At 36.3% G+C, this 14158-nt stretch overlaps 1 protein-coding gene across 1 annotated transcript in view; it reads right to left on the bottom strand.

Annotated features, from left to right (window-relative positions):
- Nucleotides 1-160: 160 nt before the first annotated feature.
- Nucleotides 161-14158, bottom strand: part of LOC139719729 (transient receptor potential cation channel subfamily A member 1-like) — a 53626-nt gene continuing 39628 nt past the window's right edge. Inside the window, exons 19-23 of the mRNA XM_071631121.1 lie at nucleotides 5466-5557; nucleotides 4277-4504; nucleotides 3491-3559; nucleotides 2290-2463; nucleotides 161-988 (exon numbers count right to left, since the gene is read on the bottom strand). Of these exons, the coding sequence (XP_071487222.1) occupies nucleotides 161-988; nucleotides 2290-2463; nucleotides 3491-3559; nucleotides 4277-4504; nucleotides 5466-5557 (1391 nt within the window). The remainder of the gene's footprint in view (nucleotides 989-2289; nucleotides 2464-3490; nucleotides 3560-4276; nucleotides 4505-5465; nucleotides 5558-14158) is intronic.

Below are 14158 nucleotides of genomic sequence, written 5' to 3'. Positions count from 1 at the left end.
AAAGAAAAAAGAAGAAGAATGAAAATAAATGAATTGAATTGAAATGAATATCCTGGTATCTCGCAAAAATTTAAAAGCCCACATCTCATCTTCACCAGTACTATACCATCGCTTTAAAGTAGGTTATCAAACCCAGAAATTGGGCCACCTGAAATCTTTCTCAAGATTCTTCTTCTGATTTTGATCTGCTATCATGAATATATTTAAGCAGTTCGTCTATCTTGTTCTCTATGCGATCAAATCGATCCTTTATGCCAGACAACTCATTGGCCTGCTTTGCAAGCTCGTAGGACTGTTTTGCCAGTTCGCCGGACTGCTTCGCCAGCTCATCGGATTGCTTTGTTAGTTCGTCAGACTGCTTCGCCAGTTCGTTGGACTGCTTTGTCAGTTCGTCGGAATGCTTTCCAAGTTCGTCGGACTGCTTTGTCAGTTCGTCAGACTGCTTCGCCAGCTCATCGGAATGCTTTGTTAGTTCGTCGGACTGCTTCGTCAGTTCGTTGGACTGCTTTGTTAGTTCGTCGGAATGCTTTCCAAGTTCGTTGGACTGCTTTGTCAGTACGTCGGACTGCTTCGCCAGTTCGTTGGACTGCTTTGTCAGTTCGTCGAAATGCTTTCCAAGTTCGTTGGACTGCTTTGTCAGTTCGTCAGACTGCTTCGCCAGCTCATCGGAGTGCTTTGTCAGTTCGTCGGACTGCTTCGTCAGTTCGTTTGACTGCTTTGTCAGTTCGTCGGAATGCTTTCCAAGTTCGTTGGACTGCTTTGTCAGTACGTCGGACTGCTTCGCCAGTTCGTTGGACTGCTTTGTCAGTTCGTCAGACTGTTTTTCCTGCTTGTCGGCTTGCTTGGCGAGTTCGTCAGCCTGTTTCACCAGCTCATCGTTCACAGTACCGCCAATGGTTTCTACTTTGCTATCGATCTGCTTCAGACGATATTTCATGTCGGGGAGGAGCTGATCGGTCGTAGCTGTAGCTCTAGGTCGTAGCTCGCCCTAGGATACAAATGTCAACGCAAAAAAAAAATGGCTTTATTCAATTCAATTCAATCTTATTTTCATTTCCATTAAATAAACAGGGGAAATTTTGATATATACAATGCATGAAGAGAACATATTTGTAATAATTTCAAAAACGTACATTAATTAAATACATGTGATCATGAGTCACAACATAATATTGCATTTATAAGGTATATACATATGCATAGTACATACAAGGATAGGAATGGAAATGGAGAGTCCTACCAAAAAACCAAGCTTGTACGATATGGGACCCTCGGAAATACATAAGAAAACGAATAATGACTTCATGAAACTATTTTGGATTATGTCAACTTTTTCTTTTCTTTTCTTTGTGATGATGGAAATAAATAAACTATTGAATTGAATAAACTACAAACAAATATATTAAACAAAATCAAAGGAACCAATGTCAATTTACATAAAATGAAATAACAGGAAGGAACGAAAAAAAAAGGAAAAAAGAAAAAAAATTAAACTGTAACACACTCCATGTACAGTCGCCGCAACACAATTCACACCTCTTTCCAATACTCCATGTTCATCTGGCATATGTTTTAATCTTAACAATTATCTTGATAACAATATTGAGTGAAAAAAAGGGTCAGGTACAGAATGTTTATTTCTTATTTCATATGTTGCTGTTTTTGTTGTTGTTGTTGCTGCTGCTGCTGCTGCTGTTGTTGTTGGCAAATGCAACCAGCATAACATTTTTCAAGCAATATGATATGTGTTTCTGTTTCCTAATTTTCGATGGATTAAAAAACAAAATCAGATTCATGTTAGTGTTATAAACAGCCGTAAAATTTTGTAGTTGGGCTCATATGAGTTAGCTTTAAAGTATGGAGTACGATGGATTGAACTACCTAACAATACAAGAAGTCCATTTGAAATTTAGGAAAAAACTTGTGGGAGTTCTTGAAAGTTAGAGTTGGACTTGAAGTCTCATGACGGTGATATCCTTCGCAAGCCAATGTTCAAATGGTATGAGGTACTACATGTATGTAATAATGTCAACTTAGCAAAGACTCAATGAAACTTGCGCAAGATTTTTTTTTTCCTGAATTGTTTTCCTTAATACAATGCATATTTATGCATAAGTATTACTAAGAACAACGTTTGCCTCTTTCACATGAACGTGCTCCATAACTGTAATAATTTAGCAATATTGGCTTTGCAAACTGGGATTTTTGGTTGGTAAATCCAATGATACAACGACTTTTGCAATGTTTGAACGTAGTCCACAGACCAATGACAGTTTTAGCTCGACTCACTCGTGCTTGGTCATGTTGGTTCTTAATGCAGATCTTGGAAGCCCGACACAATACATTTTTGTCACCGGTGAGGGCGCGGTACCACTTCTGCAAAAAGAAACGTTTGCGCCGTCTGACGGCAGACCGCCAAAAAACTAACGGAAGAGTCTCCAGGATTTCCATCACAAATTCCACCTGTTGACGGCACCAGCGAAGTTATAAATGAATATGTTGTGATTTCCCACCTCCCTGGATCTAGGGCACTTTCGTGCACGTGGAATGTCTCCTGTAAGGTGTACCTACTCGCAGTGAAAACACTTTTTTTTCTTTAAAATAATGTTTATTCATATTTCAAACAACAGAGATAACATAAAAAATTGCATTTACATGCATAAATTAGAGAGAAATTCAAACATAATCAAATAAATCATTTGGAAGATTAAACAAAGGTTTGCACAACGTGTTTTGTTTACTTCAAGTCTTTTTCGTAATTTTGACCGAAACATAATTATATCGCAATCTACGTTCTCTATTATCAACCCCTTTGTAATTACATAGTACTATCAATTTGTGAATACACCAAAAAGCTATATTCATAAAATCATCTACATCCTCTTCTTCATTGCTCATTAACAAAAATGCAATATTAATGCCAACAGAAACATGAGAAACTTGCTGAATTAACCAAGAAGTATCATTCCAGAATCTTCTGTTCAGTTAACATGTAATAAAAGCATGTGTTATATCCTCAGCTAACTGACAAACATCACACTTATGAATTATTGCTTATTTCCATTTGAGGAAATTCGTCTTCACTGGTAATAAATTATAGAACACTTTAAAATTAAATTCTTTCAACTTATTGCTGCTGCTCTCAACAAAAAGGCATGTCGAATACGCTGGTTCATCACCACTTCGATGTCCGACGTTTATTTATTCTTGCCACTCGACCTCTTCTTCAAATGTGACGGAGGTAAACCAGCTGGGTAGGATCATCACACTCTTTACAAAACAATTAGTAATACATCTGCTAGAGCGGATGGAAGTCTCTTGAGTCTTTACATAGATCATTAATTGACCAACCAGTGCTACCATGCAGCCCTGTATAACATTAGTACAAATGTCTGTGCCCAGCTCAAGTATTGTTTGAAACCCCCAATCATGCCATCTGAGTTATCAGTGATCAACGAACACAGTATAGATGAGAAGAGTGAGTTCATACCTGCATCTCAAGACGTGTAAACTCGGCCTTCTCCTGAATGGCTTGAATATCACCTACCGCCAGACCGATCTGAAAGACCATTGTATCTGAAGCTATTAGCAGTGTTTATTATCATGACAGATCCAACGGTTACAATAGTAACCGTCATGTTACTTTGAAACTGCCTATGTAAACATGTCTGAAATTCAGTGCCAGGTTCGGATTTTTTTTTTCAAAGCGTTTCGAGTATATCATGTATCGAACTACCTGTACGTCTATGATTATGTCTATATATCCGTCTATCTGGGAGACAAAGAATAATCATGAATTTGAAGCCAGATTTCTTTTGCTCAAATCCTCGATTACATCAGTCATCAATTTATCAGTCTGTCTACCTATCGGAGAGAGAGACAGACAGATCAACTGAAATCTTTGAAGGCTTACATGGAGTGGTAAAATAAAGGCTTAATGGTGCACCTCGTTGTATGTTGCCCTGACTGCCTGAAATGCGACTACCCACTCCCGACTTTTCGGCACGCATGTTTTGTCATTTTAAGAGAATGTCATATCAATATATCAGTGTAAAGCTGATATAAGGCTCTCCAGCCTTGTAATTGTGTTTTAATCGTAAGGGCAGGATCCTTCAAGTGAACAGTGCTATCACTGAAGAGAAAAAATTCAACATTAATATGGTTATGGCAGTCGTACCAATCCCATAGGTTTACATGTTCATAACTTCAGAGGTTGATGGGTCAATGGGTCAATGCCTTTTCCATCCAACAATCTATTTTTTTTTCCAGAACTTACCAGAAGATTCATGATGAGGATTGGCATGACAACGAGGAAGAGTGCAAAAATGACGTAGGTGATGCTCTGGTAGAAGACAGAAGACAAGAAATACTCTTCCTCGCCATCCGTTAGAGTGTTTTCCGTGTTTAGGTAGTTCTGACTGTGGAAGATGTCACCGAAATCCAGCTCGCCGATCATCATAACAAAGGTCTTGGCCAGAGAATATTCAATACGGTGGAATGGTTCCTACAGCATGAGAAAATAAAAAGCGAAATAAATATATTGCAAGTTCAGAAGCTCGCGCTCTGTGGGAAGATATTTCGTATATAGGGCCTATATGCAAAACAATGTATGTGAAAACGAACGTCAGATAATGTTTTATGAAAGAAACTATGTAATGTTAACGCATGTTAACTTGTGTTGATTGAAATAACCTGAACATCACTTGTGTGGGGAAAGGAATATCTAAATGCGTTGATTGACAGATGTTCAGTTACAAGCACAGTCTTTTGTTTGGAAGGCTGTGTGTGGGCGTAGCTAATTAACTAAATAAAACCAGTAGAACAAAAGCAAGTAAAATAGTATGGGACGAATTTACAAAATGATGCATTTGCACTACAGTCCTACAGCAAGATAAGTGTATATAGTCCTGGAAACATGCGACCTTTTAGATAATACTAAGAAAACGGGGTTTGTATTCATTAGCAATTGAACGCTATTTTGAGTACTTTTGTTAAGGCGTCCCATACCTTTTTTTTTACGTCTCCGTTAGTTGATCATTGTTGATTTGTCGTTCTGTATCCCATCAATTTTCCTTAAAAGTTACCATTTTATTCATCCACGAGCATTATTGGAAATAGGAGATATTTAGGACTACGATTCTAATTTCAGCTTTCAGGCTTCACTCTCAATCTCAACAAACCTGGCTCATTGTTTCCTTTTTTCAAGCACGAGATGGTTATTTCAAATATTTGAAAAAGCTTAATCTTTTAACCCGTCTATTTAATTCTGTGAAATACACACCAAAATTCTGATAATACACTCTTTTTTTACAGCAGTTAGTTCAATCATATTTTGCCGTTGTTAGTGGCTACATTCTGGAATCGTTCAAAATCGAGTCAAAGTCTGAATCAGGAGCGCCCTGAACTTTCTCTTTTACTCATTCCAGTGTGCTGTACCAACAAGTTTGACCCAGCTCTCGCAGTACCTGGTTCATCAGAAGGGTGTAAAAAGCGAGGGCGAAAGCCACAAGGACGAGAACTAGTATCAGGACGAACTGCATGAAGGTGCGAAGAATTTCTGAAAGGAAGAACATAATCGTCTGCCATTAACAATTAAGAAAAACGTGCAGATTCACTTGACATTACGGTATGCTGAAAAATAAAACGTAGAACTAGTAGGAGGCGATTACTCTGGGCAATGTTATCCTGGTTTTTAACTCCCCTTCTATTCATTTTAGTCTTTTCGGACGTGTGTAGGCAATATATTTTGGACAATAAGGTATCCTCAATAAATCTGCCTATATATTTCACTGTATATATCATTGAGGATAAAGGTATTGTTAACATTTGAAGTATGTTCGAGTTATCACATTGTTGATGCATATGTGGAGGTCAGATGTATCACAAAACATCCTACATAACAATTTTGCAATAAAGCCTAAAATATAAGGAGATATCACGATTTTTTCTCAAGAAACCATACCTGTAGGTGGCTTATTCTAGAAGCAAATCTATTATAACTATTATTCACATTTTCTATATTTAACAATACTTAACATTGATTATACTGATTAACATTTCAACATTGGTTGTTCTTATCCCTAACTCACATTTTAGAACTATTAACCGGACGGCCAAACCCCAAAAAGTCGCTTACTTAACGAGTGAGTTGCACTCTCTCTACAAACTAAGTAGACCATGCTTATTTTCAAGTTTTTATTGTAACAAACAACATTCCACTGGTCTACCTAAAAAAAAAATTGTTGCGAAAGCCTCCAAATCCAAGATGGCGTCCAAGATGGCCGCCATATTTACTGAATTTGTTATTTGAAAGATAGAATTTGATTGAAACATCAGATTTCAACAAATTTGATGTCATATGAAAGAAAATAAAATTTTCTACAAGTTGATACCATTTTTGTGGGTTATTGTGATAACTGGATTGAGATTTTAAGGAAAAAACACTCATTTTTTGATATTTTTCTGAAAAAAGGAAAATCATGAAAATGCTTGATTCATCATAAATCAAAGAAACACTGAAGGATTATCTTGAAACATCTCAAGAATTTTGTTTGACATATAACTGATACTTGGAGAAAATTAGGGGTCAGTACCGTTTTTGGTTCAGGAGTTATTATGTCTCAAACTTGAAAACTCACTATGTAAAAATGGCCACTTTAGTTGTGACAAGACTTCGTTGGTCGTAAAAAAAGCCTGCGCGCGCCAAGACTACTACACGCACCACTGGCACTGGCGCTTGTAGCAGTGCCAGTGGTGCGTGTAGTAGTCTTGGCAAATGCAGACTTTTTCTTTGACAAACAAGGGTTTGTGCCTGCAAACTAACTTTTCATACCAAGTGGTAGCTCAGGTGACGCTGGTTGCTATTATTTCAAAGTAGATTGTTCTGAAGCAGATGAGATGAAGCAAAAAATATCTTTCAAATAGAGGTAGAAACTTGAAATAACCTTGCTATAGAAAGTTTAAAACAAAATTTGATTGCAGGTCATCAAAGCTGACATAGTGTATTGCGCCAAAGTAAATGTATCATTTCGATTTTTATACAATTTTGTCTGTTTTGGTGTCTATTTATATGGCTTTTGGTCAATAGCACAATCAGGGTATGCAATTGTGTAACAGGGCAAAAATGAAAAAACTTGGTGAAAATGCTTTTTTTGTTGTTTGTTGTAGCTGAGTGTTCAAATTTTCATTTCATGTAAAGAAAGAGTCAAAATTTTGCATTAAACTGCGCATAAATTAGCATTTAAATTAGGGGTGTCGAATTACATTGAAATGACTAATATATTGGAAAAATTCATTTAAAAAAAGGAGAATTTTTTTCATCTGATATTGCTGTTAGATATTCCTGATAAATATCCCTTTCATTCACCACCAGCACATAGCCATGACATATCACAAAATATGAATGAATTTCATATTTTCACTTCTCGAAATGGATGATCAATTTTGTAGGCATTATTTTGAATTCAAATAAAACCACTTTTACATATTTTATCATATTTCACTTTTGCCAAAGAGTGAAGAGGCGAAACTTTCAGGAATAGGTAACAGACATATAGTGGTCATTATTACAAATTTTTATGAAATTAGGGCTGGTACTTTGGAAGATATGATATTTTTCATCAAAAAATTATCTGTACAGTTTGACCTTGAATGTGCGCACAGTGTTTGGATCAATTCTCATATTTGTAAACACAGATAGAAGAATGAATGTGAGATTTATGATGACTTGAGTTGATATCCAAGCTGTGACACTCAAGCAATGACATATTAAGCCAAAATACTATGTTTTTGCTTATGATATCTTTAGAAATTGAACAAGCATTGAAATATGAACACTGAACACTTATCATATGACCTTCATGCAGTATAACATGGGCGTGTATCGAACTTTTTTATGCTCAGCAATTTCTAAAAATATAAAAAAATAAGTTCCTATTGCTCAAATTTGCTAAAATTTTCACACAATAGATTTCTACATATGTACAATTCATGGTTAAGAAAACAAGGATATTCAATAAGGGGAAAAGATTCTTTAAAGTAGTCAAATTAGGATATACCTCACTGAAAATACTGAAAAACGGCTGCACTTATTTTACTCAGCATTTGAAAATGGCTCAAAACTCAAAACTGGCTGAACATTTATTGGCAAACAGCGCACCATATTGTAGTGTGTCTTCAGTACTTTCAGGAAAAGCAGAAAAATAAGCTGTTTCTCCATGTATAGCTGTACAGCATGGGTTAAAAGGTCACAATGTCACAAAAATAAGCCAGCATTACACTCCTACCAGGATGGGATTTCAGACCTTATAACTTTCTCCTGCTGAAAGAACCACTGTTTTTTATTGCATGCAAGCAATGCCAGGAAAAAATCCATTAATTTGGTACTAAACACATAGGGGTAGACTTAAAATATGGACCTGAAATATTGATTTTACGTAAGTTGTAAAACGCTTTTTTTGACGCATTACGTGGGTTTTGGGGGACTTTTTGGTAATTAATCTTTAGTAATTAACAGTAAATGAGAAGAAATTAGCTATTGTCTTACCACATGTGATTACTGATGTCTTAGCATGCTGCATGTGAATTTTTAAGTCAGTTGGTGCATTCTTTTAGAAGTTACAATTTTTTAAAGTGAGAAAGTCATGATTGCATACCCTGATTGTGCTTATCACCTTTTATATATTCTGAACATTTTAATGCTATTTCAAACCATCTTAGGTTTTTATGGAGACATTTTTCAGAATGCACCATGAATATTTCTCTAAAAAGTTACAAAAGATTAAATTAAAAATGTTTATGAAAACCATGCAGAAATTAAAATCTTTCCCATATAATCAATATTTGGAGGTCAGTATTGTATTTGGTTCAGGAGTTATAATGTCTCAAACTTGAAATCCCATTTTACATAATATGTATTTGCACGCATCTGTTCCCAAAGACGTCACAGAGGGTCAAATCCAAGATCGTGCTTACTTTTCGAGTTCAACTCTCTCTATAAACAAAACCATACATAATATTAAGCATACTAAGCAATGTTCCGTAAGTACACCTCAGTAGATTTGTTGCAAAAACCTCCAAAGTACAGATGCGGTCCAATAGGGCCGCCATTTTTATTGAATTTAACATTTCAAACATAAAATTTGATAGAGACATTGGATTGCAACAAATTTGATGTCATATGAAGGAGAGCAAATCTTCCTAAAAGTTGATACCACTTTAGCTGTGTATTATGATAAATTGGGGGGGGGGGGGTGTTTGCTTCTCTCTTTTTTTTTGGGGGGGGAATCCATATTTTTATATTCTTTTGAAGAAAGGAAGAAATGTAAAAATGCATGATTTAGTATTTATCAAAGAAGAACTGAAGAATTATTTTGAAACCTGCGATTGAGATTGAGATTTACTGAGATTGAGACATAATTCATATTTCTGGAATTACAGGCAATATCATACACTGTTGACAAGTTAACATCTAAAACTTGAAAAAATTATATTCATGCATTATAAATTTTGCATACAATGTGTTTACATGGTCACATATAATACTGTAATGGTCTAGTGACTTGCAAGTACCTGCATGCAAACTAACTTTTCATGCCAAGTGGTAGGTGACGCTGGTCGCTATTACTGTAGCATTTCATTATAGTAGATTGTTCTGAGGCAGATAAGATTGAACAGAAAGTATTTTCCAAAAAGAGATATGAGCTTGGAATTTGGCACAAATTTTTCCAATGTGTAATAATTAGCGATAAAAACAGTATAAACACAAAATTCAAGATGGCGGTAGTTAATCGAGGTTGTCTTTCAAGGCATTATTTACCATTAGTGCACGTAAAACGAAAAGCCAGCTTTAATCAACTCCTCAAACTAGTTCTAAACTGTGAGTTAGGGATAGAACAACTAATGTACAAACTTAAATCAGTATATTTAATGCTAAATATTGTTAGATGTACTAAATAGATCTGATAAGAATGTTTTTTTTTATATAATTCAAATTCAAATTCAAATTCATATACTAAATTGTTAACAGTCAGTCCGCAGCGTGTGCGATAATGAGGCACGAACGACAATTTTATTCAGAATCACGTTTACGCAGTTTGTGCCCTTGAGACTGACGAGATTTCGCGATACTTTGCGAGAGTTTTTGCAGAGGTCGCAACAACAGCTTTCATAGCTTTCGCAGTGCATTGTTTGACCCAGGATGGTTAGTTAAGTTATAGAGCTGATTGTGCTCATTAATTTGATACCTAATTTCCCTATTTTTGATGTCAATATAGTAGTCCATTTTAGCATCAAAGTAAACGATTATTTTGCCAATGTTCAAGAAGCTTTTAGATCATAGTTTGATGTTTTGCTAGTTCCTGACTGGTATTGAAAATAGATCTCCGTAATTTCTTCGATTTCACACTCGTGAAACTTGAGCGAGTATGATCAATTAAAAAACGAAGAGGGGCACCATTTTTAAGGTTGTGAATTTTCCTGTTGAAAACAAGGCAAATTATGTTTTCTTACTGGAAGTGGGATAGTGAATGAACACGCGTGGAATGTGTTGTTGATACCCAGACAATGGTCGTGGACAATGGCCAGGATTGGAATGTTTCATGAGGAATTCCACTATCGCAGCTAGTCTTTGTTCATTCTGAAATGTGGTGTGTGCAAGCACATGGAAACATATGCTTACTTCTTTCATGTGCATGCATTTCACTCTGTGTCAAGAATTCAGACTAGCAGTGCTCGGGGCAATCCACATGAATAATTGATTAAAGCGACTGTACACTACTGGTTGAGGTAGGGATTCATGTTTTGAACATTCCTAAGTGAGATAATGAAAAGTCTCTTTTGAAATATGAAAGAGCATGTAATTCTAAGAAGGATTCAACGTTTATTTGATGAAAATTGGTTTTCAAATGGCTGAGATATCCAAAAAAGTGCTAATAATAAAAGGCGACATGCCCCAACTTTATTAGTATCTCTTTGTTTCACCTTGTTTTTGGATATCTCAGCCATTTCAAAACCGATTTTCATCGAATAAACTTTTGATACCCCTTAGAACTGCATGCTCTTTGACTTCTCATAGAGTGGTTTCTGAATATCTCACAAAACGTTAAAAGCTAAATCTTCACCTTGACCAGAACTGTACACACCCTTTAAGCATTCATGTGCCTTGCAGCAGAGCTCGGGACAGGTGGCAGCCAGGTCCATTGTTCAGGGTCATTGTAAGTGCACACTCACATACACATTATTGGTTCCTGTGTTAAGTTCAAGTTTTGTATCGAGAGTGAAAATTCGATCACAATCTGGAACCTAACATTTAAAACTCACAGCATTGAGTCAGCAGCCAATGGATACTACGCAATGCGACACGCCGCGTCTTGCGACAGATTTCGACCAATCACAGACCCGGAATTCCGGTGCGAATGCGAGGATAATCTTTTTAAACTCGACGCTAGACATGTCTCTGAATTTTGCTAGTTCCTGACCCGTATTGAAATGAAGATGGGAAAACGTGCCCTTATTGTGATACTATATACTTTAGCGGACATAGTCTTCACCATATCTTAGAGGGGCATGAAAGATTTCAGGTTAGTTTTTTGGCGTCAAACGTGAAGGAATATTTTTGAATACAATACCGAACTTCGAGAGGGATTTTGATATTCTATATTCTTCTTTTCTGTTTATTTTGATCATGAGCATATTTGCTTATGTTTTCTCTTTCAGTCGATACTAAAAGTGTCGAAAACTGACGAGAAATACTCGTTCTACACGGATTTATTCATGACCATGTATCTGCTCATTACGTATGCAAGCACCGCTCAGCCGTGCATACGACTTGAATAAATACGTGCGTTTTCGCTCGCGCTGCGGACTGACTGTTAACAGTTATCATGGTTATGGTTTCTTGAAAAGAAATGGTGATATCTCCGTATGTTTTAGGCTTTATTATGATTTTTTTACATAGTAGAATGTTTTGTAATACAACTAACCTGCACATATAAATCGAATGTGATATCTCTCCCAAGGCAAAAAATACCTTAAGTGTGTTGCGTCAAAGTTAAATCTCAACTTATAACTTATAATTTGATATATATTTTTAATCTTCTTATCTTTCTGTCTATTACATGTTTCTATACATCCGAACGATATTGTACTAGTGTAAACCATATTGAGGGTCTTTTTTTTGGGGGGGGGGGGTGGAGCTCATTCCAGTGTTTGGGTAAGGCCCAATCTTTGATAAAAAAAAGAAATGCTTCTGTATCAAAGATACTACATGTATATGCTTTTTTACTTGTATGTTACTCTGCTGTTGTAGAAACGTGAATGATGATAGTATATGTGTAATAATGTCTGATCCGTAGATGTCCTTGAAAGCCCTTCTGATCCGAACCCCCCTCCCCCCCCCCCCCAAAAAAAAAAAAAAAAAAAAAAAAATCCGACATGGCGGCAATTTCTCTACTTTGCTCTTAAATGTGTTGTGCGAAATTACTTTTCAGTATATTGTTCGAATAAAATTTTCCAAATTGATTACTCGTGCTGTATATTCACATTTACAAATAAGCATGCTGAAACTGTATTTACTGTTATCAGATTTTTCTTACATTGTTTTTGGGCTGACTTCATGTGGGTTATAGTGTCACAATTGATCTGAACTTATGCCATTGGTAGATGCTTTCCCATATTAGATATCAGGATCACTCGAGAGTGAAAATATTCATTTTCATTTATTGTAGAGTGACCTCGGGGATCACTGGAAGAGTGACGAGTGATCCCTATTCAAAGGCAGGGCTCGACACTAACGTTCGTCCGGTGGCCCGGGGCCACCAAAAACGCACGTCGGGCCACCAAAATGTCAGAAATGAAGAATTTGGTGGCCTGATCGGGCCACCAAAAAAGGTCAGATATTTGCCTTTGGGCCACCAAAAATAAAAGTTAGTGTGGAGCCCTGCCTAAGGTCACTCTAAAATGAGTGAAAATGAACATTTTCACTCAAAAGTCACTCCAATTTCACTCTAAATTCACCGTTTTCTGTTATTCACTCCTCACATCAAAAGTAAAAACTTCCACTCGATTTGTTTTTTCTTTTTCAGAGAGTAGAATATCACTGGTTTTAAAAATGTGTCCATAAAAACCTAAGACGGTTTAAGATATCACAACAGACAAAGTTGTATCAAAATCGAAATAATACATTTAATTTGGCGCAATACACTATGTCAACTTTGATGGCTGTCATCTTGATTTTTTTTTTTTGAGCGGTTGATCTAAATTGTGTCTTAAACTATCTATAACGAGATTGGTGCCCAGTTTCAAGCTATTCCTCTATTTGAAATTTTGTTTGCTTCATCTCATCTGCTTCAGAATAATCTACTTTGAAATAATAGCGATCAGTATCACCTGAGCTACCACTTGATATGAAAAGTTAGTTTGCAGGCACAAACCCTTGTTTGTCAAAGAAGAAGTCTGCATTTGCCAAGACTACTACACGCACTACTGGCGCTGCTACCAGCGCCAGTGCCAGTGGTGCGTGTAGTAGTCTTGGCGCGCGCAGACTTTTTTATGACCAACAAGGTCTTGGTCACAACTAACGTGGCCATTCTTACGTAGTGAGTTTTCAAGTTTGAGACATTATAACTCCTGAACCAAAAATGGTACTGACCCCTAATTTTCTCCAAGTATTAGTTATATGTCAAACAAAATTCTTGAGATGTTTCAAGATAATCCTTTAGTCTTTCTCTGATTTATGCTGAATCAAGCATTTTCATGATTTTCCTTTTTTCAGAAAAATATCAAAAAATGAGTGTTTTTTCCTTAAAATCTCAATCCAGTTATCACAACCCACAAAAATGGTATCAACTTGTAGAAAATTTTATTCTCTTTCATATGACATCACATTTGTTGAAATTTGATGTTTCTATCAAATTCTATCATTTAAATAACAAATTCAGTGAATATGGCGGCCATCTTGGACGCCATCTTGGATTTGGAGGCTTTCGCAACAAATTTTTTGAGGTAGACCAGTGGAATGTTGTTTGTTACAATAAAAACTTGAAAATAAGCATGGTCTACTTAGTTTGTAGAGAGAGTGCAACTCGACCTCTGTTTTCAGCTTTTGGCCCCCCGGTTATATCTTCAAGTACTAAAGATGGGTTTTTGTTTCGTGTGAATG

This window comes from Diadema antillarum, unplaced genomic scaffold (assembly GCF_040938485.1).
Source record: "Diadema antillarum isolate AM-2024a unplaced genomic scaffold, OU_Dant_1.0 scf00000114, whole genome shotgun sequence".
In the NCBI taxonomy this organism is placed as follows: Eukaryota; Metazoa; Echinodermata; class Echinoidea; order Diadematoida; family Diadematidae; genus Diadema; species Diadema antillarum.
The sequence above is the reverse complement of the archived record's forward strand: the minus strand, read 5'-3'. Positions and strand labels throughout refer to the sequence as shown.